We start from the raw sequence: 27,170 nt of genomic DNA, 5'->3' as shown, positions 1-27,170 counted from the left end.
TCATCAGCAAAGACAACACCCGGTAACAGTTCAGGGGAAGAAACAAAACTTTACTTTCTGATTCATGTAAACCATTCATGAGCAATGTACCAGTAAAAGCCTGGGAGAGCCTATTCAAATCACATCATGCTTTTTGGTTATACATCTCTCTGTATTTATCAGCACTCCTATTTATTACAGTAGAAGAGGTAAGCATGGCCGGATGCATCTATTTATACCCCATCTATGGAGGCACCTAACTAGAAGTGATTAAAAGCATGGCAGGTAGTAAACATACATCCAGTCATTTTGCAGCTGGAAGGCATGATTGGCCTTCATATGATTTTTAGAAATACTTATTACTAAAATCATCAGGAATCCACTGTATCACCTCAGGCTGTATCACCAACAGCAACAGGCTAATTCAGCTGGTGAAGATACAAATTGATTCTGCCCCTGTGTTTCAACAACTGTTCCGTCAGTTTCAGAACTGGAGCAGCATGTAGGCAACCAACAGATATACTTTAAACCATATTCTTAACAGGAAAAGCATACTTGTAACTGGTATAAAGATAATTACGTAAGTTTTCAAGGGTATATCAGGATGAGGTCTAAGAATTGAAAAACATTTGGTAACTTAGAAAAATGATGAAGAATGTATGTGAAATACATGTACTTGATAACCTGGAGGAAATTAAAAAGAAAACTGAAAATTAGGAGAAAGATATCCTCCTACTGAAATGCATGAAGAGCATGGACCAGACCTATATAAGGCACACAGCAAAGGTTAAGGCTGTTAAGATGGTTTTCCAGAAGCAGAGAAAAGATTTCTGTTGATTGCAAAAATCTATGCCATTTATGAAGCAAAGGCCTCAAAGTAAGAGAATGAAACAAATGGTAAGACAAATTCCATCAGCTTAACGTTATAGAAAACCAAGTAGTAGAACTGTCATGAGCCATTACAGCAAAATCAAAACCTTAGAGCTGGAATGAAGCATTGCAATCCACCGGTCCAAACGTGGGAAGCCTACTCCCATTCTAAGGTTTGTGCTTTTGCTTTTCCATCTCACTGCAATGCTTTTCCTCCAGACATGTGCCTGGACTGCTTTCCTCATAACCTTGAGAGAGGTCTTCCCCACCACTCTGTTTATAGCACAAACTCCCACACATGCTCCCTACACCCGCTTCCATGCTCTCTCTTCACAGCGTTCATCACCTTCTAACATACCCTGCATATTACTGAGTTGTATCTATTCTGTTTTTTGCCTACAAGAAGACACATACTCTCTGAGGATAGGCATTTTTATCTGCTTTGTTCAGGGCTGTACCCCAGCACCTATACATACCTGCGATAAAGCAGGTGCTCAAAAAGTGTCTTGTTGGAAGGAAGGAAAGAAAGAAGAGAGGGATGGAGGAGGGAGAGGGAGTTGGGCAAGGAAGGAGAAAGGAAAGGAAGAAGACCTAATTCTGTACATTTGGCATTAAACATGCTAGTAAAACAAGTCAAATAAATGGCTGGCTTCTTATGTATTTTATCTACTGTCCACACATCACCAGATGGACATCTTTGGAATACCATTTCCTATCACAGAAACCTGTATCCACCAATTTGTAGTTCTATTATGCTCAGAACTAATTTTGGAGTAAATACCCAAATAATATGCACATATCCACTGAGTTTACCTATTTGGTTATTATACCTGTGTACCACATAAGAAAAGTCAGTATCTGGGTACTGTATCTTTGGCACTGTACACCCATGATTATAAGAAATCATTCTCTGAGAACTAGAATCAGTACCAGCCAGGCAGAAAGAATACGAGACAAAAAGCCATTATTAAAAAAAACCTTTTTAATTGATTGCCAAATTATTTAAGGCAGGTATAAAAAAGGAAAGCATTCAATATACATTTTACATAAAATAAACTAGATTACAGCATAAAACAAGTAACCAGGCAATGGCGTTAAAGTCTCTTTCTTCTAAAACTGGATAATTGTAAACATTAAAAAAAAAAAAGACTGCAGGACTATTCAAGTAATAGAACAATCACAGATGTCTCTGGTATGCAGGCTATCGGGTTATTTGCCATTCAAGATTACCAAAAAATGACACCTTATTATTCACAGATGCTCATTATTTCCCCACTTTAATCTTTACATTATATACAACACAGTTTTTGTGGTACTGGCAAGCCCATGCCTTCCAAAAGTCTTTTTCCACAACACACAAGTAAGTACAGTGACTACAGAACATTTTACACTGATGTGTCTTTAACAGGAGCCACCAAATAGACATCTAAATTGTACCAAAGTGTCATCACCACAGTTAGCCTTTCGGAGGAGCTTATGGGAAATATATGAAGGATATGCAAGGTTCAGGCACACTGATACATAACACTATTTATTTACAATTGAAAAGGAAAAGGAAAAGGAAAAGAATGTAAGCAGCCTTTTGTGGCTAACACTTTTCAATGTGACGAATACATTTTTTTATTTCCTTTTGCTGAGTGGTTTGCGACTTGGCAGCAGACCCTGTGTGTGCGAGCCTGGTTACTGATACAAAAAGTAAAGAATATATATATATATATGTATATATACATATATGTATACGTATATATATATAAAACAGAAGTTTAATTACAGCAACATTTGTTACTCTGATAAAATCTGTAATTTACAAAAATGAAATGACTGGTTTTTGCCTGCCATTAAAGGCATTTCAAATTAACACCATGGAACTGATGTCTGTATAAAGCGCTTCCCATGTGATCCAGTCACATGACAACATACATTTCCGATCCTGTTATTCTCTGCAAAAGAAAAGAAGACCTTAGCATAGGATTCTATACACATTTAGCACCGAAAATATGAAAACCCTAAGACTGGTAGGCTTAAATTCTATTAATTTATGGATTCCACAGAAAGTGAATGGACAAGGGTAATGATACACATTGTGAAAAATAAATTATTTTCCTTTTTAAAATAACTGGCAGGGGAATGAAAAACATCAAAGAATGAACATTACCTTTAGCATTAAGAAAAATACATTTCTCCACTTGTGACTTTTAAATAAAGCAAAGGGAGTCACGGGTGAATCATTTTAACAAAGCTGTGAGGATAACCTAAGGAACTTTCAACTGTTTTAAAAACTGACCAGTTAATTAGTAATCTGTATCACAGCTACAGAAATGAGGTTCATAGACTAAAAGCTGCACGTGAAGCATGAAAACACAAAAGCACATTCGTTACAGTAATATAAAACTCTAAGGAGCTAAGTTTTCAGTCTAAAAAGCCTACTCTTGCTTCCTCCCACCCATTAAGATGTCTCTATCTAGAAAACTGATTCAAAATGTAGAGGATGTTTACCTTCTCTGTGCAGGAAACATGCCTGATGCAGATGCCTGGGCAGCCACCTGCTGAGAGGCAACGAGGGCAGCAGAGGTCAATCCTAATGGGGGAAAAATGCAGGGTTTCTGTGACAGTCAGAAAGATAAGAGTAGAAACACGCCCAGTGGCAAAGGGCTGCAGACCCAACAGCAGAAATTTGTCCTTTCCTAAAAGACACGCAGGGAACATCTCAGGCAGCAGGGATGGGGTACTGCCTGGTCTAACCAGTGTCTATCCCCTTAATACTCCACAGTTTTCCTAATAGCTATTCAAAGAGACTATGGCATTCCATCTCTCTGGCTCCACATGGTGCTAATGTTTTGCGTGTATTCCTGAACAGGAAGCTCCAGAGAAAGAACAGGTACCAACAGGAATCAAAAGTCATGGTGAATTATAGAAGCAACACCCTATTTGCTTAGAATGCAATACTTTTCATATTAACTTTAATCACTTTAACATTTTCCCCTGTTAATGACTGAACACGGTGCACCCCATAAGGTACACGGAAACAGTGAACTGAAATTGGAAACAGTATTAACTTTGACCCAGCCAGAGAAAGGTAGCAGGTCAGAGAATGTAACAGCTCCAAACAGCACGATGTCACCTAATAGGAAATATTACAGAAAACCATACTGGAAAAAAATAGAGGAAACAAACGCAAACCTATGGACAGTTACTCTCTCCTCCCATGTCCTTTATGCTCTCTTTTAAACCAATAGTTGACACTAAGTAACGTGAGTTGAAAACAAATATGAACCCTCACATTTGTATAGCATTCCCACTTTTGGAAGCACCTTCAAATACATTATCTTGGAGCCACACAGCAGAGTAAGACGCAATGTGGTCAGCACTATGGACTGAACCACGTTCCTCCAAAATTTCTATGTGGAAGCCCTGCCCCCAAGGTGATAGTGTTTGGAGACAGCATGTATAGGGAAGTAACTATACTTAAATGAGGCACAAGGATGGGGCCTGAATCCAACAGGGCTAGTGTCCTTATAGAAGAGACACTGGAGAGAATTCTCTTTCCCTCCCTCCCCTGTGCACAAAGAGAAGAGGTCATAGCACACAGCGAGACGGTGGCCACCTACAAGCCAGAGGAGGGCTCTCACCAGAAATCAGCCAGGCTGGCACCCTGATCTCAGACCCCCTGGCCTTCAGAGCTGTGAGAAAATAAAGTTTTGCTGTTTAAAGTTAAAGACTCTAAGATATTTTATCACAGCAGCCTGAGCTAAGACAGCAAGTTCCAAGCAGGTGGGTCTGCTGGTAAAGACAGTGCCATGGCCCATCCCCTCTGAGGGGACGCAGCTGGGACAGATGGCAGGTGCTCAGCCAGAACACCAAAGAGACGAAGGCCCGCTCAGTGTTGATTCCACAGCTTTCTCAAAACGTTTCTCCATCTTCAGTGAAAAAGTCACAGCAATTCTAAGAAGAGTCCTGAATCAGGTTATAAAAAGTGTTAAACCTGGTCATGCTACTCCCATTACTTCCATGGCACAAGAGCAACTTAAAAGGCTTGCAGCAATCAGGACGATGTCACCAAAGCCTCCCACCATCCTCCCTTTCCCCCCTCTCCAATTTCCCTGAAGTAGCTATCTGACCTTCTGGTTGTTACATTCAGCGCCCCCTGACACTGGCCGCCACCCTCGGATCTGTGAGATAACAGTAAGCCGCTGTGACATCTCCCAGCGACAAATATTAAGTGGTAGCCATTTCATGTACAATAGAACACAAAGATGTGGGAACAGCCTTAGTTGTGTCCCTAGGAAATACTAGGAAGTAAGTATTAGAAACACTCCCCGGAGTTAATGTCAGCTCAAAGCTCCCTATTTTTATTTTGACCATAAAGGCAGTTTTGGCAACTGCTTCCCAAGGCTGAATGCAGAAAGGCAGAGTAAGGACAGAGCTGCTGACCTTGGAACGGGTCGTACTGCCCAGGGATGAGTGGGTAGCCCATGCCCACGTGGGTGTGGTGGTGCGTGTGTAGGTGCCGCTGGCTGAACGGGGAGTGGCGGTCCCTTTCCGCTTCTCGTTCCCGCTCGGCTGCAGCCTTCTCCACAGGCTATAACAGAGAAGAGAGGTCATTTCCCCGGTAAATGCATGAAAAGCAAAAGCGCTCCTTCAGGAGGAGCACTAAGCCACCTCTGCCCCTCGGTTAAAAAGCAGCACAGATCCGTCCAGTTCTTTATTAACGGAAGATCATTTCAAAAGGCACACATTCGTTTCCACTGGAATCGAGCTCACAGCAAAGAACTGCTCCAGCCCCAAAATAAACCAAGCAGCACCAGGGTTTTCCTCAGTGACTGAAACAAGAAGACTTCTATTCACTTGGAATTGCAGCTCTGGAATCTGCCCATTTCTTCCAGAAACAACTTCTATACATGGGTCAAGGGAAGAAAGACATTGTGGAGATTTCTTTGAAGTTTTTTTAACTACCCTTTTAAAAATTACATTTGATGGGGAGAATCTCTCTCCTAAATATATTTTATATCTATTTTCCTCCTTTGAAAATATACATGCCAATATCTATGCCAAAATCAAGTATAGGAAAATCACTGCCCTATGCTTCTGGAAGCATCCAAGCATCTCTGAGTCTGTGAGCACTCATAGAGAAGTTCCATCCAGGGCGGTTAAGGATCACAGTTTAGTTAAGGATTGTGTTTCCTTTACATTTCTGCCCACTAGAATGTAATCACCCTTCCACTAAAGTTCTCTTTCTCAATTGATAGAAATCTTTGCATGGGAAGGAGGACTCAGAAAGAGATTCATAAATCATCTTTTCTAGTTTCTTTAGTCTCTGGTGAACTTATTTACATCACAGACCATGTATTTTAATTTATTTCAAACTTTTCTTTTCCAGGCAAGAACTGCTACAGCCATTCAAAATTTTGTTTCTCTTCAACAATCTCTAGGGCTAGCTTTTGCCTTCTGTGGGGGAAGACGGGGGAGTTGGGTGGGAGCATCTTTCACAAAGACACACCTTTGCAGTACTTCATCGGAGTTATACGGACATGACAGTAAGTCGAGGCCAATAAAGAGCAGGTGCAGCCACCACTCCTCAGCAGGTGACTCTACCCTGGCATACAAGTGCATCAAAATATCTTGCATCAAAAATATTTCTCACCCAAAGTTGGTTTCTATGAATTTAAATTTGTATGGCCGCCTAATTAGTGTCCTGGGTAGGGAAGGTACAGTGGATCTTGCAAAAGGTTGCTACAACCATAGATGCTTTAGGTTTTATTTTCCCCTCCTGTATGAAAGCATCTCGCTTTTTGAACACTTCATTCTTTATGTATCAGGATAAAACAGCATCCTGAAACCTGAAATCACAGCTGGGTTCCAAAACCATTTTTACTTCTAGACTGTTCTCTAGCTTGTCCCCTTTTTTCCCCCAAAACAGAGTACTTTTCACTAACAACAAAAGGAGGCTTACAGCAGGAGACTTGCTGCGGTACTGGCTGGCATGCTGCTGGAGCAGATCCAGGGCTTTTGATTCAGTGGTTGTTTTTGTGTTGATGCTAGGGCTGGTATTGACTTTCTCTGCCTCTTCTCTCCCTGACATCTTCCCATAAACAGGATAATGAAATCCTGGAGAGAGATAGGCCCCTGCAGATAAACAACAAATGTCACATCCAGTTATGGGCTACATCTTCAAGAAAAAAAAAAAATCATTTGGACTACATGAATTTAGGGTAAGAGTTAAAAATAGGGGATTACATTAAGAATGGGCTACATCATCGTTAAACGGTATGTAGGTTCTCCTGTTTTCTTCTCCCAGTTAGTTCATCCTGATGAACGGAGGTTATAAACAGAATTGAGCTTACAGCCATTTCATACATTTATGTATCTGCTTAAGCGAAAGGAATAGTAACTGTAGTGATTATGACAGTTTAAGTGCTTAGAATATTTTCAGAGGCAATAAAGCACCTGTCAGTCCAAGAGCCACAGCAGACCATCAGAGACTATGGGAACTAGCGCTGAGGACCCTGGACATTTCAGCTTAAAAAAAAAAAACTCAAACCTTTACAGTAAATCAGTTCTATCTTGGGGACTTTACGCAGCATAGAAACAAGCAAACCGAGTCTCACTCTTGGAGTGGCTCATGTACCCCGATTTCTTAAACAGCTAACACTTGAACATGGCCTCTTCTCACCAACAGAGAACCCACAAACATGTACCAGGGTAGCTGTGCATCAGGACGGGAGAAACAGCCCGGTATGCAGGATGGCCTGGGTCATACATCTGCGGGTAAGGGTAAGCCTGCAGGTACTGGATGTAGGACTGATGCTGACTCATGGGTGAGGAGACAGCTACTCGGGTTGCCCGCGAGTCCTTCCAATTCACAGGTGTCTTTCGATCATCATTTTTCAGCTTGCCCTCCTCCATAGATTGAGAATCAGGGCGCTTGGCCTCTTTGGGCTCCTCTTTAATGCTCGTTAGTGATACAGGAAGACTGGGCACACCACCCTCTTTGGTGGGAGTTTTCCTGGGACTGTCCTCTTTTAATTTCTTTTCTCTATCAAGTTCTTCCGACTTTTGCTGATCCAGGTATTTGGGCTGGTATACGTAATGATGCCACGTCCTTGACTCTGGATCCTGGTTTAAAAAAAAAAAAGATTTGTTTTACGTTCTCAGTTTTTAAAGAAAATCCCATTAATCACAATGACAGCACTCTTGCTAAGTTAACATTTATTTATATGTTTGCACTGTGCAAAGAGCTTTACCTCCTCCTCTTACAAAGTGACGATATCTGAGGTAGGCAACGTTGTTAATCTCTTAGACAGAAAAAAACCCAAAGCTTTTAAAGCTCAAGTAACATAGGGTCACAGTGGGGCCCAGTGTGGAGCTGGGTTTCAAACTTAGGTCAGCCTGAATTCAGAGCTGGGCCCTTAATGTCATTTCTCAGCATTAAGTCATGTCCCTAGACATATTTAATCTAAACCACATTTCTCTTTCAATATCTCACACAGGAAAGAAGAACTTTAAAAACTCCAGCTCAAGTTAATAGCAGACAATCTAAGTAATTTTTACATCGATTAACATCATGTAAGGGGAAAAACTGGTTTTCTAATACATTCTTCATCTGCTGCTGAGGTTTACTATATTGGTTCATGGGCTAACACCTTAACACGAAGCTTCAAATTAAGCACACATTTATGACTTTTCTACTAGAACACAGAGGCATCTATAACCCCTTTCCCCCAATTTACAGTTCTAATGCAGCCCCGTGAAGTCAGAGCCTGAGGTGGGGAACTGAGAATCCTGAAGATCCTCTGTGACCCGCCCCCATCCCATTTCTGACATAAACCCACTAGGTATTTAGGTCCTGAGGAAATATTCAAAGTTGGGCCTAAGTCCAACTTTTTGAGCAGCAGAGAGCAAAAAGAAAGGATTCTGTTGCTCTGGGTCACCGGAGACTTCCATGTGTGGGAGTGGGGAGTTGGGCAGTAGTGCTGGGAAATACGAGTTGATACTTATGGGACGGCAGAGTCCAGATAGCTGCACCATGACATGTGTGTGGTTTCCTGGTGACCCATTTTCAGGTGTTTGCACATGCAGCCTCAGGTTGGCTGACCACGGGGCTCTGGCATGACTGTGGTCCACCTATCCGGACCCCCTCACTCTCCTCCCAAATGATCACTCTGCTCTGGGGCACTTAACAGATTGCCAGTGTGTTAAGGGGCATGGAACATGAGTCTGCAATTCACATGTCCCCAGTTCTTTATACCACACGACCTGACCAGGAAATACTGAGCAGTGCACATTTTAGAGGTACGCAATTAAGCGCTGAGAGAATCTTTGAAAACATTCTTCGAGAGAAGAGGAATCCACCCTAATGAACCCTCCATTATCTCCTGGGAAGTCTAACCAGATCAAACCCAGACACGTGCAAGTCTTAGACTGCTCTCTCCTTGCAGGGGCCACGCTCCACAATCTTACTTGTTTAAATCTCGAGGTTGGATCTACACCTGTCTGCTTCATAGAGTCCATGACAGATTTCATTTCTACAGCCTCCTTAATAAGCTGGTGGTTTTCCATCTGCTTAGCTTTGAAGCTGTCGGCCTGAAGCTGCTGCTGGTGATTGGAGAGAAGCTGCGATTTACCTGTCTCCTCAGTCTTATTAGGCACTGCCGGCCCTAGTTTAGAATGGGTTTTGTTAGGCTCCGGAGTGGAGGGAGCTTTTGAGATTGTGGCCGACGGCATGTTTTTCTGTTTACTGTCCTCCTTGCCCAGCTCTTTCAAGGGGAGCTCGTTTTTCCTTTCGCAGTCTCCTCTCCCAGTCTGGGCCATTTTCTGCTCTGCCAGCCTCTGGTCCTCATAGTATTTGTCATACTGCTGCCGGTAGGCAGGGCTGGTGGCCATCAGGGACTTCTGGTCCATGTAGAGCCCGTAGGCATACTGGCCGTAGTAAAGGGACTGAGCCAGGGCGGGGTGCCTTTGCGTGATCACTGACTGGTGCTGCGGCTGCAATGGGGCCGAGTTATGGTCCACTTTCTTGGCATCCAGCTGCTCGGCCTTGTCCTTCTTTTCTGCGTCTTCTTCAGACTCCTTCTTGATCTTCATGCCCTGCGAGCTCCCGCCACCGCCAGCTGCAGGGGGGCCGACCTGCGCGGGGTGCATGTAGCTGGGAGAATAGTAAGGGTCGTAGCTGTGGTAGTAGGGAGAATGGGACTCTTTCATTTGCAGCGACTGGGCGGGAGTGGAGGAATGCCCCTTCACGACACCATCTTTACTAGTAAGGACGTCGGACGGGGAACTAGCCTTTGACCTCATGCCCTCCGACCTGCTGTCGGATCCGCCGTCGTCGGCAGCATCGGAAATATCCGAGTAGGCGGGGCTGCTGGTCTTGGCGGCCGAAGTCTCGGCCCCGTTCTGGGAGAGCACGTGCAGCGGGGCCCCGGGCGCCTGCCCATTGACCAGAGCGCTGCAGTCCATCCGCGCCGCGCTCCCGATGGAAGGGCTGGGCGCGTTGTCCGTGAACGTGTAAACCTTATCGGCCTCGGCCTTGATACTGGCCATTCGACTCTCCTGAGACTCTGACAGCCCGTTAGCCAGCCCTTCACTCTTGCTGAGATGCTCCTTTAAAAAATGCCCGGACAAATCTTTCCCAGCCCCCTTGGCTTCCTCCAGTTTGCTCAGCTTGGCGTCCATTTTTGGGCTCCCCGTCTCCTTCCCTTCTTTGTCCTTTAGCTTTCGCTTCTCCTTTTTCTTTTTGTCTTTGAGTGACACAAGAGCGGGGTTCACGGTCATGGGCTCCCCCATAATTGTGGGCTTTGGCTGAATGGGCTTTAACGGGGGGCTCTTTGGTGTGGCCTGGACGACGGTGGTGGTGAGCGAGGGCAGCCCGGGAATCGTCCCCGTGGTGGTGCTCGTGAAGGCTGCGGTGGGGATGGCGATCAGCTGCGGGGGCGTGGGCGCCGGGGCCGGGGCGATGGGCCGCGCGGTTTTAAGTTTAGAGAGGTTTTTATCCATTTTGCAATGGCTGGCCTTTTTGCCCTTTTCTTTATCTCCCAAGTTTTTCTTGTCAATTAAGCCTTCTGCTTCCAGTTTGGGCATTTCGGCAGCCAAACTGCCGTCTGCTGCCGAGCAACTGTCCAATGCGGCCGTCATATTGGAGATCACCGGAAGGTTGCTCAATTCGCTGTGAAGGGCCTTCTTTTTGCCGGAATTCTTCCCAGCTTTAGAGCTGACGGCAGAGCCCGGGCCGTTGCTCATCAGCTCTCTCTTTCCCTTGGGAGTCCCAGGGGGGTTCGCGGAGCCGGGGGACGCCGGCGCCCTCACCTGCTCGTACGCTGACATGCTTGTGCTTGGCTCGCCGCACTCGAGTGCCACGCCGCCCAGGGCCTCCTCGCAGTCCGAGATCTTGTCCTCGCTGTCTGGTTCAAACTCCAGCTTGTTCTCCGGGTCGAGGTGTGCGTGGGCCTGGTGGTACCGCAGGCCGTTAATGTGCTTGTACTTTTTGTTGCAGTTTGGGTGGGGACAATCGATTAACACTGGAGAGGAGCAGCCTTGGTCCAAAAAAGTAGCCTCTGGCTTCCCCTGAGGGGTGGTAGGGGTGCTTCTGGAATTAGTGCGGACGCGCTTCCCGGGCTTACTGTCCTCGGAGCTGGAGTTCAGATCCAACTCCATCGGAGGCTTGTTTTTCCTTTTGTTGGTGGAGGAGGGACTGGCCTTGATGTCCTCAGCGGCACAATTTGGGGGTGTCCTTCGCCCGCTGGCATTGAGGCTGCCCCGCCTCCCTTTCCCATTGGCCCCCCCTCTGTTCTTGCTCTGAAGGCCTCTGGACTCCGTGAAGCTGGCCTCCGAGCCCGGGGCCGCTGCGGCAGACCTCGCTCTCTTCCCTCGGCCCCGGCCCCCTCTCATCTCCAGGTCGCTTGTCGGTGACTCGCAGAACCTAGGGGAGCAAGTAACAGACGTCAGAAGAGCACCCCACAAAAGAGCCAGGTGAAGTTACAAGGCACACAATGCCCGGCAGCTTCCTTATCTGGGCCCAGATAAGGAAAAGACACCCTATTCTTTCCACTGACAATTTCAACACCTGCAAAAAGAACAGGCCCCCAGAGGCTTCTATTCTTCCCCAGAAAAACAGCTCAGGTAGCTAGCTTCGAATCCGGTTCAAATCCGCATTTTGAGAAAAGAAGAAAACAAAGGAGAGAGAGAAGGGGCAGGGAGCAGGGATCTCCCGACCGAGGAAATCCAGCATCTGCCTTTGACTGTGTTCAATCCTGAATCAGTCATTCCTCTTTTGCCTGGTTTCAATTACACGGAGCCTTCTATGTATCATTAATCTCTCTAGACAGTTTCTCTGCAGAGAGAGGATGGGGGAAGGAGAAGGGAAGAAGAGGCAGGAGCCCGAAATAAACGACCGGGTGCATACCTGGGAGGGGCCCAGTCGTGCTTGGTGCAGTCCAGCAGAGTCCCGACGTAAGTTTTATTCCTCCACGTGACATTGACCACGAGGACACCTGCAGGTGCGGGTGGGGATGGAGGCCCACAGTTAAGCATGGCTTACTCTATTTCCGGTTTGTTCATTATTACTATTATGATCACTATTATTTTTTACCAGCAAAGTTCTATTCTCATTTGCTTTCAAAACCTGTGGTTTGCATTCTTCCTCTTTCTGGTTTCAGGGACCTCAAGTGAAAACCCACAGGAAATCGTGCGTGTGTGTGTGTGTGTGTGTACTTATGCCCATGCGCATGTGGTACAAAAGGGTAGGGCTGTGAGTGTAATCAAGATACTGCTGACAGAAGGAAATGGTTTTTACCATGTCCTGCTGTAAAACAGCAACACTCACCTCTTAATTTTTTCTGTTATTACACATAATTGCTTTCGTTTGGCAAGCAGCCAACAAAAACTAAGCGCCAGTTACCAGTGCTTAAGCCAGAAGGTGACTAAAAGGAATTGGTTTTGTGTCCAATTCAATATGTAAAAATGGTGATTTTTTTTATTTAGAAAAAAAGTATTCGGTGCACAAAAATAGGAATACAGGGGGAAGGCTGGGGCTTGCAGTCCAGATAGCAGACAATCAGCTATGAGTTCTTTCCTAATCCTCCCCTAGCTGGCTTTGTGAGACAAGAATCAGCCTTGTGTGGTATCTGTTTCACTGTTTGGTCTTGTTTCATATTAAGATCTCCCAAAATAGCCCTCTTAAGAAAATAAATGTGCACAATAGGTTTGCTCTTGGGGTTATCTTTAGAATAAACTTTGGTAAGCATTTGCCACAGAGGATTAAGAAAGAAATCTCAAAACCAACACACTTGTTTCCTGCAAATCATTCTGCTTTTCCCAACTGCTCTGCAGACAAATTAATTTAGCACCGCATCTGTGAATTACTAAGCTTAAGTGCACTTAGTATACCAAATGTCACAGGAAAAGAAAATATAACATCCTCTTTATTTCTCTAGAGGACAAATGCCATGTTATTTATTTTTTACCATTCCTTTAAAGCATACATACATATATTAAAAGGATCCTGGATTGTGTGACATGCACAAAAAATTAGGTTAAATAAATGAAGTATTTAAGGGAGCTGAGTCTTTGTTTTCTTTAATGTACCTCCCCTCCACTCCTTCTTGGAAACACCAGGAGACATTACTTGGTCTATTTCTCAGTGATTTGCTCACTTGCTTACTGCCGTTTTGAATTTTACAGAAAACCTGTATAGAACTCCTTTGCGGTAAGGGACACCTCACAAGCCAACACTCATTTCCTGGGGAACGTTTTAACAGCAGGTAAAATGTCGGAATGGTTGCAGCTCAAGAGTAGGAAAGGAAGGATTTCTTTCAAAAGTCTCAAAAAGATTTAAAAATTGTTTCCCTATGGTCTAAGTTGCTATTAGGTGACCGCTGAATTTACTCACTGTAGTATTTGGGGGGTGGTGAGGTGGGGGGGAGCCAGCATGAAACAAAGCATTTCCTCAGATCGTGGTTGATTCCATTCTAATTCCTTCAGGGGAAAAAATTTTTAAACCACTGAGTATAAAAATTCACATTGAGATGAGACTCAATGGTAATTAGGCATTTGGTCAAAATTTGCACAAGACAGAACAATTGGAGGAAAGGATTCTTTATGCGCACATCCCTTCAGGAAAAGGGAGTGGGTGGGAGAGGAGGCCAGGGGAAGACAGCGCTGGTTTTCTCATCATCTGCGCTCTGGGGCACTGTGGGTGGTGTCAAAGACCTTTGCAGCTGCTTAAAATTCTTCAGCATGTCAGCTATATTTACAGTGCAGGAATATATCTGTATTGCCAGAAGGTTACTGCATTTTAGCTGCAGACGCAATAGGCTGAATCCCTGCGTTCCATAGAGTCCCTGATGTAGCACAAATGTATAATTAAAATTGCTTGAAAGGAAACATGAAAGAAACAACAAACCCTCCATTCTTGCAGTAATAAAATTAAAAACAGGAAAAGTCTGCACAGACACTTAACATTTGTCTGCCGTGAAAGGCTTTTGTTATTGCTTTTCCCCTAAGGGGTTCGCGTTTCCAGCAAACGCCGGTCGCTGATTGGCCCGCGCCTGCGGGAAACGCGCGCGCCTGATTGGCTGGGCCGGGCAGCTACCGGAGCCGCGGGCCGGGAATGTGGTGAGGGGGCGGGGGTGGGGCGCGCCTGGCGGGGTCTCCCCACCGGGGTCTCCAGGTGGGGCCCTGGGCTCAAGGGCTCACCACCCACCCCTGCCTGCCCACCTGGGCTCGAACCACAGCCAAGGGGAAAGCCTGGGACCACGGGAAGGAAGGGGCCTGCGGTTCACCCCTTGGACATGGGGGCTGCCATTCCAGGCTCCGCCTGCAATCTTTACGCTGCAAAACTATTCACACCGCCTGATACTATCTCTGGAAGCCGCACTGGCAGACCTCTTATCTAAGTACAAGTGCCATTATTATTATAATTATTATTAGCACTAGGTGGGTATAAAATCCCACAAAGAAAAGTCCGCTTTCAACCTCAAAGGGCCTCAGTCCCTCAGCCCTATTTTTCTAGACGCCCTCCATATTTAAAATGCTCCAAATAAATGCTCTCTCCTCTCAAGGAGATTTTTAAACCTTGTCCATAAAGCGGCGTTAATTAAATACGTGTGCTTCTGTCTATTTTTCTTTGTATGGACAAGCCGCCTCACCATGCCACGGAGTATTTATATCTGCCTGGGATTCACGTGCAAATACACACAGGCACCGTTCAAACAGCCAAATCTGCTGCTCCGTATTGGGCTGAAGACTTCAGGAATGTGTGTCATATAAACTACAAAATGTATTGTTTCTCTGTAAGGAAGTCTATGTTTAGACAACATCCTATTGTGAGGGGCCAAACACAAGCTCGTGTTTTGGATCTAGAAGATGAAAACAGATCAATTTTTGCTTTAAGTTTCAACATCTCACTTTGTAACCCTTGGTCATAGAAAGCCTATGATTCTTTTTAAAGGCATCCATGCCCCAAATGAAAATTATTCCTTTAAAAATACAAATTTGAATTTTATAAATCTGATCATAGTTGCCTTTCTCACTTATGTAAACTAGAAATATATGTGTGTTCATTCCAAAAAGATTTAATATTTATTTTACCATACATCTAGCCTCTGAGCTAGGGACTGGGAAGACTCCAACACTCCTTACATGTCCTTTTCACATTAATCTCACGTATCCCACCAGGGTTATTATCCTCCCTTTCCACCCAGGGACTGGACATGGTCTTTCTAAAAAATGCTAATGATGCCTGCCTTGTAACATTTTATATGTGAAAAATATCTGAAAATTATTACCAATAAACAAATAATACAGCTGAAAAGAACAATGTATGGCTGCAGTATCCTCACCACACAGGGCTTTCTTCTATGTATTAAGGATACTGATAGAGCCTCAGCTGCAGCCCATAAAGCCTATTACCTACAGGACACTTGGAAAGAATGTGGTCTGTGTTCTATAACCTGATCCCCCTATTCTACAAGCCCAAAGAGCCCTGAGATCTCGTGAGGACCTCAGGCCTAAGATTCGAACTATTATTTCCTCTTTTCAGTACTCAGCAGTTAAGTTCCCGGAGAGAAGGTCAGGCCCATTAAGTATTTACTGTGCATCTGCAGGGTATACTTAACTATTTGGTGCTATGGAATCAACCATGTTATGGCTGGACGAACCCCACCCAAACTCTGTACTTGAAGAGCCTGAAAATTTGTAACACAACCAATAGAGGCACACCCTGTAATCCAGAAGTGGAAGTATGGTTTGCATTTTACCCAATACGTAGAGAGTAGACCTCTCATTAACCTAGATCATGCACGGGCCCTTCATAGTGCCTGCCTGCTCACAGCCCCGTTCAGAGGGTGGTCAAGGAGACTAGTTTCCTCTACCGTAATCCTAACCCTGGCCTCATCTGACTGTTCCAGCGATGGGTGCTCAAAGCAGAGGCAACCAAAAGGGACTTACTTCGGGAATCTGAATTACTAATATGGAAGAGGAGAAACCTAAGTCATAAAGTACTAAGGAGAGGGGAGGGGAGGGGAGGGGAGAGGAGAGGAGAGAGAGACCCACCCCCTTTTTCCTCTGGCTTCATCACCAAGACGGGCTCTCATCAGCACTCAAGATTGCCCTATTATTTTCCAGCTGTCTTGTTAAAAAGTTATTACTGGTTCTGAATGGAAGTCTGTCTCTGAAAGCCTTGATCCTGGCTGCAGCTCTGGATACCCAGAAGGGATGGCCTTTCACGCAGAGGCAAGGGCAGTGACATTTCTTCTCATCTCCAATTCACACACTTTTTTCCCCTCTCCAGCCTAAACAAATTTCTTCAACCATTCTTCAGGTCACTTAAACTCCCCTGAAAAAAAAACTTTAAAGACGTCCTAGTGCAAATCTCAAAGGAAAGTTAAGGTTCCTACTGAATCAGGACCAAACGGAGGCCAAGTCAAACGTCACCTCTTCTCCAAATCCTCTCCAGCCACACCTGTAGCATGCACACTGCCGAAAAGCAGCCCGTCCTTCCCGCGTCCCCACTGCACCCCACGCAGGTCTCTCCCTGGTGAGGCTCAACAGAGTGCATGCTGTTCCTGAGGCTGCAGCTGGACGCTTCCTCTGCCTCCCTACTAGTCAGATGGCCTGTGCCTCAGTTCTGCTGCAGGATGGGGTACACTTCCAGGCCTGCACCCTATGAACCTCTGGTGTCTGTTCTTCTAATCACTCCCCCTCTCTGGCTGGCTGGGAAGGACACGACAGTGACCTTCAGGCCACAAGAACATGGCAGTCTCCTTCATCTGGGACCCTACATAACAAGGAGGAGCTTCACCCAACAGGAACACTGAACCCAGCTTATTAGGTGAGCAGCAAATAAACTTACTACGTTTGAACACTTCCCCTAATACATGGTCCTTTAACACTTTACTCCATTCATTCGCACAGCAAGCCCACCTCTACCAACCAGACTGTGCTCCCTGAAAACATGATCTGGGCCTGCCCCCACCCCACCTGTGCACATGGCACCAGGTGCCCAGAGAGTTCCTTCAGCATGCCAGGACTTCAGAGCATCTAGATTTGAATCCACCTCAGGGCCTTGGGCTCACCATTACCATCCTTTTTCAATAAGCATTATTTCCCACTAACTTACAGATGATAGAAATTCTCTGTGGAGAGATTTTGCTCTGAAGATGTTATAAATATGGTTTGTGAATTACTGTTTCTGGTATTTGTGAAGATGTTTCCTCAAGAACTGGGCACATGCCTGATTTCCCAGCAGATCAGCATAATTCTGTTTGTATTACAGTTTAAAGACTGCTTCAGCGTCTTTAAAGTGCCTCGTCCCTGGGACAGAAGTCTTTGCCAAGCACTGCAAATGCCAAATTTGGAAACAGACGCAGCTTGTTTGAACTCTTATCCAGACTGCCACATCTGGATGGACTTGGTGTGCACCCATGCAGAAAACAGAAACCTCACCCTTATAACACCCAAATGGAACCCATTTATGCCACAATCCTTTTTTTTTTAAGTTTACACATTTCTTTCCTTTTATATAGATATATTCCCCCCCCAGTAGAAACATTAGTGACAATAAAAATGCCATGATATGGTTTCATGAGTACAGGATAAAGTTCACACATTTCAGATATCCTATTACCCTGTATTTTTATACAATGTGACTACTGTACAAGGTAGGATTTATCACCATTCTGTCATACCCAACTCCCTCCCTCTAATATTTTGTTTTTGTGGTTTTGTTCTACCCAATGCCTGTACTTTTTTTAAAGAAGAGTCCTGTAGAGTATATTAGTTCATTTTTCTGGCTCCAGGGCTGCTAACCTGCAGATGGCTCTTTCTTCCAAGGACAAAATGGACCTTATAGTTATTTGGGGAGATTTTAAATTTACAACAAAGGTTGCCAATGAAATACAGACAGGCAAAAAGGCAGAGGGACTTTCCTATTACCTACGCCTAGTATGTGGAACGCTGGGACAAGAAAAGTCAGTCTTGTCACGTGACCAGAAAATGCAGGGTGTTGTTTTTTTTTTTAAGAGCCTACTGCTGGGCTGAATGTTTGAAGAGTCACTTTAACCACATCCTGTAATCAAACCATCTGGAACACAGTGCTGAGATTAGTCACCCTGAACATTGGGGCTTTATCTGCACAAACAGTGGGCCGCAATGGAGCTCGGGAGACAGGGCAGTGCTGACAAAGGCGTAATGAAACCCTTTACGCCCCAGCATGCCGCCACCCCAGTCACCCTCCCCAGAGCCGCGCTGCTCTGGCGTTAATGTACGACTTTACGAAAGCACAGTGAGATTAAAGATTAAAGAACCGAACGGCTAAAAATTGCTGGTTCGGATAGATGTTCCCTGTCAGCGGCTGGAATACGCTGGCACCACTCTATCTCCGTTAATTATAACCTCTCGGATGACGGTTCAGCACTCCTTTTAGGGTTTGGTGTTATTTTCAGGACATTAGGAACAAGGCTGGCTTATGAGTAGAGAGTTACCATTGTTTATTTGCCAGAGGTTAATCTGAACACCGACACATTTCTTTCTGGTTCATCTAAACCCTATCCATAAGTAACAAGAAAACATACAGGACCTTAATGCAAATGGATATGCTAAACCAATACCAAAAAAGCAAAAGGCAGTGGCAAAATGCTGTTGTAATCTACAGTTTAAAAGGTGGTATTCTTTATTTCTTGATTGAGCCTCTTTCAAAAGTACATTTGATCATCAGGATAGAGTCTCTGGAAATCCTAAAAAAAAAAATCTGAAAGGATTTTCCCCCCCTAAATACATTGAATAAGCTCTGAAGGGGGTTTGGCGGGGAGCATGGCTAAAGAAACCTTGTTTCCCCCTGGGCCTTACGGTTTAATACACAAAAGAACACAGAGCCACTTCCATCACTGTCACCTCCCCCTCACCCCACAGCCTTTGTTCGAAGGCCTGATGAGCTGTATTGATTTGGGAAAATCATTGAGCTTCTTGGAAAACTAGACTCTCGCTTATTCACTGCCATCTATTTCTTTCCCATGAAGACAGGTGGTCAATATCCAGTTGACTGGTCAGCTAAAAGAAGCGCTTGCTGCCTTTCTTTTCTTGCTTCCCCAGTAACATTATCCTTTCCCATTTCTTGAAAATACAACAGCCTTTTAAGAAGTCTTGTGGGTGGGAAGACAGAGCAGAAATAAGGCTTTTGTAAGGCACCTCCATGAACATGCAAATGCATATGTGGTTGGTGACAATATTTTTATTGGCCTACTATTATGTAAGTAAGCATTAATGAAAAGTGATAGACCAAGATATAACTTTAAAATAAATATCAACAGACCATTAAAGTTCAATTAATGTCGTGTGCAGAAAGAGATGCTTATTCTTCAGTACATATGTTTTAGCAAGTTTCCTAATTATAAGATGTCAAAGGTGTCATATAGACGTATGGGGGGAACAAAGCACAATTTAAAAAGAAAAACACACAGACATCTTTAGAAAATAATTGCAGACATGATCAGTAACAAAACACATGTGCTTTTAAGTATGCACATCCTAAAGCAACATCTTCCTTGATGGCCGGAGGCTAGTTTTTAAAAATATATGTCTTGCAACCATTCACACCACAATACTGCTTAGGCACACCCTCACTGCTTAGGCAGTTCCTGTAAGCCCAGTCTTCACTTGGCCACAGGCAGGGAGAGGGGAAGGGAAGGGCACAGCTTACTTACAAGTTCCCTGAGTTTACTTCAACAAGGGCAGCAAGTGATAGACACTTAGCCAGGCTGTATCAAAAGCCACCCCCACCCCCCCGCACCTTCAAAGGGAGGCTTTTCAGGCTATGGTCCATCACAGCTCAGCCAACACATAACAGGACAAAGAGGAAAAGACAAAAGAGAAAGGAGGGCTAAGAGCAGAAAGGAGAAAGACGGGAAATTCAGGGGAAATGAAACAGAAAAAGATACAGGTCTTCCCAGACGGACATATATTTGGAGCCATTTAAATGCATAAACCAACCATGTATTTGCATGGAATACATATGATGTATGCATGTGTGCATTTGTATAAAGAGCTTCCATTTACTGACTCTGATTAGACTTTCAGCAAGTAATGCCTTGAGGCTTGGTGGCATGGAGATGAGCAACAGCACCTCTGGTTTCTGGTACAAAGTTCTCAATCCAAATTTTCTCCTGTTCTTTGCAGCATACATTTGTTTCTCTGAAATCTGATGAGTTTAGATGATGACATCTAGTGCCAGAAGGTTCCTCAAGCTCTCTCCTTTCTGAAGGCACAACTTCCTCATTGGAGTAGCGACCCGATTTTGCATTCCTGTCCTCCCTCCCTTCATGGGAAGACGAGGGTTCAATGTCAATGGTAACACCACTGACTCGCCTCCCCCAGTCCAGTTTCACGAGTTTTAATTATTAGGTCATTCAGAGATAATTCTTCCTTCCTTAAATATAAGCACTCAAAAACTTCAGAAAGGTGTTCGATAAGCCATGATACTGATGTGGTTCTTCTTTTATTACCTCCTACCAGGTTGTTCCTTTAAGAGTGTTATTTTAGGAGGCAGCTGTGCACAAGGGGCCCCAGGCACACAGCACAGAGCCAGGAACCCCCAGTACAAGAGGCAAACAGCATCTACACACTCCCACTCTCAGGCCACGTTAGATAAGCAACTGCGAGAAGGCAGGCCTCCCCATCAGCAAGCCCATCAGTTCTTTCACTTAATATTAATTACAGGGGCTCTTCCATTAACAAATTCTACAGCCAGGGTCCCCGCAAATGCAGTTACTTCAACCTGAAAGGCAGGTAGAGAGAACACGAAAATCAAACAAAAAATCTGTCCTTAAGGCAAAAACTTCCCCTTTAGGAGTGTACTCTGGGGCTGAAGAAGGGAAGAAGGGTGTAAAATGCCATGAAGCTGAAGTCACTGAGCAGCTCTCTGCCACTCCCGTTTCCTGGTGCAGGTGGCAATCTGCTCCCAGCACACTGCTTACTACTGCCTACCACCCCCCACGCAGGAGCAGGGGAGGAAGGAGCAGGTGCAGAAGCCAAGTAATTACTGAGATGAATGAAACTGAAAGATGCAAAGGAAATAAAATGCAAGAATGAAAGACCTCATAAGCTTTGGAGAAGGGGAGAGGCTAGGAGAAAGGAATATGGTGGGATCAGTCCTTCTAAAACCTCCAACCTCCTAGTCTTCCTCCAAACGTGTAGCTCAGTCTCAGCAGGTACTCAGCAGAGTTCCAGATTTAAGTGTGAGTGAATTGCTCATTAAAATATGTGTAATGCAACTACAGGCTATCGGACTGTGTTTTAATTTCTTAGCATCCCCAGTCTTTGGGATACAAGGAGACAGGAATTGTCTCCTTGGTGGGAACCAGTTGACAAATATGCTTACATCAAAAGGCCGCTACTGATATATAAATCTCACCGGGACTGAAGAGCCAGCCTCCATATAAATTATGATGCCTCATTTAAAGTCAGAGATCTTACTTGCTTTTTTGCCAGCTCTGCACCCTTTTCATCTCTAGCTCTTCCCGGCCCAGGAGAACACACACACCCTAAGTTCTATTGGCCACCAGCTGGGTCCCCAGTAAATCATAAAACCTCCGAATGAGCCATTCTTTACAAAGGCCAGCCACATTTACTGGAGATGATCACTCCACTACTGCTGCACCTGCTGAAATTTAAGACAGCACTTTACAATGGCAGAAAAACAGAAATGCCTCTCTCCACTGTGTGTGGTGTGCATAAACGGGAGAGATTTACATGTGTATGGTGCACTAAAGGGGTACATTTTGTGTGTTGCCTCAAAGTCACCATCTTTGCAAATCTAAAAAGGGAGACAAAGCATGCAGATATCTGAGAAACCAGAGTCAGTATCCTCACAATGAAGGGCAATGGGGTGGGCGAGGTCTGTGTCTTCAGTAACTCCCTCTTGTTACCTGGAGGTGGCCATGGCCTGCAGGCAGGTGTGAGGCAGACCACACGCTCTGGTAGTAAAGCCGGAAAACTATGGCTCAAGCTCAGAGTGTAACAAAGAAAGCTGAAGGAATGAAGTCTAATCAAGCTCAGTCTGCAGTCAACTTTGAGGATTAGATAGGATGAAAGAATAAAAGGGTGACTGGTGATCAAATGAAGCCCTCTAAGTGCTTGCAAAGATGGCTCTGAAGACATAGCCACTTGGCTCAAAGCCTGCTTTGTAGCTGCTTCACCTTGAACTAACCCTCTCTGAGCCTCGGTTTCCCCATCTATAAAATAGGTGTGACTGTTTTAATATAAAATCAGGTATGACTTAGGTAAAGCATGGGCACTGGCACAAGACAGTCATTCAGAAAATGGACTTTGGCTTCCTCATTTAAACTCCCCTGTAACCCAGGTCACAAGCTAAAGAATCGAGGGAGATGCCAAAGTAAGAAGAATCCCCTGATCAGAAGGAGAGCCAGCAGCAAGGCCTTCTATGACATTGCTTCCAGACACAGCATCCTCAGATGTGGGCACCTGCACTCATTATCCTGAATTCCTGGTGACCAGGAGCACTAGACATGTGGCATATGTATCTTTTGGAATCTCAAGGGCTGCAAATTCCAACATTCAGGACTTGCATTATTTCTACACTCACCACCAGTTCCAGCCAGCGTAAAGTATCCTTCCCAACATACCCACTGTTTAAAGCAATCATTTCCTCATCTTGCTGCTCAAGGAGAAATAAGCTTTTAAATCACTGAAGCCTCCTCTGGGCTTGGGGTAAGGTCACCTCCTGTCACATTTTCGGGAACAGCGAGCTGATCTGAACACCTGCCACCTGTCTCAATTACGGAAGGCAGAATGAAAGGTCCCCAACACCTTGACAACAGCAGTGAGACCCAGCAGCAAAGGCCCTGGGGATGCAGATGGAGGTTAAATGCAAGCTCCTCTCTCCAATTCCCAGCTGAGCAGATCAGCTTTCCTGACAATGGGCAGAGGCTGCCTTTCCACCCTCCCCCACCCCACATTCCAAAGTTCCTATCTTTTGGGAAGAGAAAAAGCCCAACAGAGTTACAAGTATTTCAATAATGTGCTTAGAGACCAGCTCTTTTCTGTAAACAAGCCTAATGAAGCGTGGCTAATGGGCGCTCTCCTGGAGCACAGACAGGAGAAGGGCCTTTGTTAGCACTTACTGGGGCAAGGCATCATTTTGCTGGAGCAGAACAAAAACTTAGCTGGTTATTGATTGACCAGCCTAGTTCAGTATCACTGCTTTGCTATTTCTGTATACTGTGTGTATGAATACATATGTTTCTGCAGACACAGAGATGCTCTATACCCACACACTCCCACATACACAGCCATCTAAGCCAACTTCCGGTCACATTTCTTAGGGTAACCCATGAAGTAGTCAAAGCATCTAACAGAAACCCATGTCCTGATACTTCACCTCTTCTTGCCCTTGACTACCTACCATTTCCCTCCACCTTCTCACTACCATGCACTTCAATTTCAGAGCCTGTAAACCGAGCTCCCCACAGACACTTAAGCTTCCAAATTCAATGTGATTTAACCTGACCCAGTTACTAGATTCTCTAGAGATGATTTATTTTGGTTTTTTAATAAATTCAAAACTGTGGGTGTTTCCTCTCTCCATTTCACCCACTGATCCGAACCCCTGAGATGTGGCTCCACATAATTGCTAAATACAGATTCCATGATGACTTTAATTCTCTTCTTCAATTCAAGTTTATCCTAAATGTTGTTAACACACACACACAAGATGATGTTAGCAGGAGGATGTGAGGTGGCCCTGGACTTCTCTATAGGACAGAAAAGAATTTTGAGTCAAAACTTGCTTTCCTTGCAACTCTGAGCACAAATTTCTGTAGAAATTATTGACTGCACTTTGGCCTCATCTGAAAGATTAGCCCCACAGGCTGATAAGTTCTGACTCCAGGTGGCACATCAACCCTCTCAGAAGAGGCTGGAACATTAGTGCTTTGCACTGGGGACTAAGGCGTGAGAGCCAATCAATCAAGCCCCTGACAGCTTTTACAGCCTCAGAGCATTAGGCCCAAGTCACCCTCCCAGACTCCTATTGTTGGCATTATTCTCTTCTTCCCTGGTCTGATGAAGTTAGGGTTAAGTCCAAGGCTTCAGTGAGAGAGAAAGGCTATTGTTAGTAACTCAGTCTTTATTGACTCCGACCTATAGGGCAGCCAGCTTGAAGTCTTTTCCAGAAAGTAATGCACGGTTAATTGCTACTCATCATCAGGGTGTGTTTTATACACCTCTTTTCACTGAAAGAAGACCTGACTAACGATTTCAACATCTTTCCAAGTTGCCTTGTGATTATCTCAAGAATTTCTCTCTCACACACACACACACTTTGAACAAAAATCTGATTTGCACCCACTATAGGCCCTGAATCGCTAAATCTAATAGCAGTGCAAACACGGACTGTGGCTGGACAATGCTAACACTCGGGAGCTGGCACACGGAGCATTAAATAATTTTTTTTTCATGCCAAATATCTGTGAGGATTAGTATAGGGGCAAGAAAACACCTGATGGAGAAATGAGGCACAAACATTTCCTTCTGATGTCCTTTGCTTAAAATAACTCGAAGAGCTTTTTCAGCTGAAACTCATAGCTGTGTCTGTGAGCAGCCTGTGACAGACTGGGTGGCCTGAGGGTGAGGAGTACGAAGTCCCACTCAGGCTTCAGTGGAAGAATTCAGCACTCCAGAGGAGCGGCAGGATTATTAAAACTTGCTGCTGTATCTCTTCTTACCCAAACAGGCCTCTCGGGGTAGAGAAAGGGGCAAGGCGGTATGGCCTGGTTGAAGGCAGGTGGCAGAGCAAGCACACCCGTCTCTCAGCAGCGGCCCTGCACAAGCTGGCCACACAGCAAGTCCCCCCTAGACTAGGCGGAAGTGCTGAATAAGAAGCTAGAATCTGAATGCCTCCAGGATGTCACCTGCTGACACCCTTTTTGCAAATCGAATTTCTCGAAAAACAGGGAAGAAAGCAGAAGAAACCAAATGATGTGGTTTTTCACTCAGCTTTTGGTTTAGAAATTTCCAGCCAAAAAAATCCTACAACATTTAGCCAAGGGATTGAGGATACTATTTTGTTTAGTACATGGCAGTATATGAAATATTATGTATGAATTAGTGCATACTTTTCCAAAGAAGGGAATAGAAGGTCATTTTCAATTAAACTGTGCTCCACTTCTATGCTGGATAGCACACCAACTGCAGGATAACTGAGTGTGAATACTGGATTTGCTAAGCTTTCCTAAAGGTGGGAGTTAAGGGAGTCAGTGGTGCTTTCAGTCCTGATGAAGTCCCTCGGTGCAGAGGGTTACATTTTCTGCTGCCATTCAGTTCAACTCAACTTTAATATAAAGAATTCAAAAATTTCTAAGCCCCCAGGAATGTGTGGTCAAAGCTCATTAAGCTCATAAACATCACATGGCCTATCAGGGTCTGAAAATTTGTGTCAAGTATTCAAAGCAAAACTGAATGTACAGCCTGTTCTTATATAATAAAGACTTCCTGGGGTAGTCCTGTTTTGTATGGCCCAAAAAGAAATTAAGAAAACATCCAGGAACAATCGACTAAAATATTCCAGTTGCAGTTGTGTAAAAAGACCAAGTACAAATTTTAAGTCTTGAGTCAATAAAGATGGAGATGTAAGGGTACAAAATAGAGATCGCTAAAATGTTTAAGACTGTGGACAAACTGAACTCAAGATTTACTCAAGGAATCTGGGTTTAGTTGAACTTGGGGTCTCCTATGAAGCTTCAAAGGTGGCAATTCAAAGCTAATAAAATAAGCATTGTTTTACACAAATAGTTAACATTTGAGTTACTTTCCCCACGGGGTAAAGATGGAAAATAAATATAAGGAATGTTGATTGATTGCTTTACATTATAGGTCACAGGAACAGTGTTTTTACAGATTATCTCATTAATTTCTGAGCTGCTACATGCCAGGTTCTTTTATTATTACCATTTTACTGATGAGCAAATTAAGTCTGATATAGCTTAACTAACTGACTTGTCCCAAGTTAGAATGTCAGATATGTGAACATAGGCAAGTCGGACTTGTGATACCGTGCTCCTAACTGCATTAAATCTAAGTTGACATAAACCTAAGTTTATGAGTAACACAACTTTATGAAGGAACTACCCACACATGGATGGGCACCCACAAGGGTAAGTAAGGCTGTCCATCTGTGACCTGTGCTAGGCTTGGGGCCAAGTGCTGATGACGGCACACATCTCTTCCCAACTCACCTTCAGGAACATCACATCTGAAGCTTGAAAGTGAGCATGGTGAGAATATATACACAACAGAAAACAGCAAACACTTCAGGTCAGGGTTTGTCTCTTCCCTGCACCCTCCCCCCTCCCCCCCACCAACTCTCACCCCAGAACCAATTTTTAATTACTGACCAGCATACCAATGATTACAAAGTTTTACTTGTTGAACTGCTATTCTTCTTTCCCATAATGTGCAACGTAACATGCATCATCAGGAAAACAGTGGTCTGGGAAAAGCATGGCACCTGGAAATGCTTCTAGGTTCAACTTAACCTTAACTGCTCAGGACCTATCCATAAAATAAAACTGAGGGATAATTCCAGAACTCAGCATCAACTATGGTTCTAATGTCTTAACGATTTTAGATGTTGGTGCAAAGGAGTCACAGTTCACAGCCCCAGACTTCTCCCTCTGTTAGAACACTCACATCCACCTGGTCATTAAGTCATGCCTATTTTGACCCCTACTAATTCCTAATTCTGTTGCTCCTCTTCAACCAGACCAGTATCTGAAGCCAGGCCTTGGTCACTTTCCACTGTGACCACATGCTTATCCCCT

General features: G+C 44.5%; 1 protein-coding gene across 5 annotated transcripts in view; it reads right to left on the bottom strand.

Annotated features, from left to right (window-relative positions):
* Positions 1 to 1,813: 1,813 nt before the first annotated feature.
* ZNF608 (zinc finger protein 608) overlaps positions 1,814 to 27,170 on the bottom strand; it is a 150,108-nt gene continuing 124,751 nt past the window's right edge. For 4 of the 5 annotated variants that reach the window (XM_036903190.2, XM_036903188.2, XM_036903191.2 and 1 more), the window contains 7 exons: positions 12,245 to 12,332; positions 9,307 to 11,761; positions 7,545 to 7,962; positions 6,800 to 6,972; positions 5,281 to 5,428; positions 3,346 to 3,427; positions 1,814 to 2,789 (listed from right to left, as the gene is read on the bottom strand). In XM_036903190.2, the coding sequence (XP_036759085.2) occupies positions 2,783 to 2,789; positions 3,346 to 3,427; positions 5,281 to 5,428; positions 6,800 to 6,972; positions 7,545 to 7,962; positions 9,307 to 11,761; positions 12,245 to 12,332 (3,371 nt within the window). In that variant the 3' untranslated portion in view covers positions 1,814 to 2,782. Of the gene's footprint in view, positions 2,790 to 3,341; positions 3,428 to 5,280; positions 5,429 to 6,799; positions 6,973 to 7,544; positions 7,963 to 9,306; positions 11,762 to 12,244; positions 12,333 to 27,170 lie in introns of those variants that run through there. The other variant, XM_036903189.2, reaches the window with a different exon arrangement.

The sequence above is a fragment of the Manis pentadactyla genome, chromosome 13 (genome assembly GCF_030020395.1).
Source record: "Manis pentadactyla isolate mManPen7 chromosome 13, mManPen7.hap1, whole genome shotgun sequence".
NCBI classification, from domain to species: domain Eukaryota; kingdom Metazoa; phylum Chordata; class Mammalia; order Pholidota; family Manidae; genus Manis; species Manis pentadactyla.
Note: the sequence above shows the minus strand (reverse complement) of the source record. Positions and strands in the feature narration are given on the sequence as shown.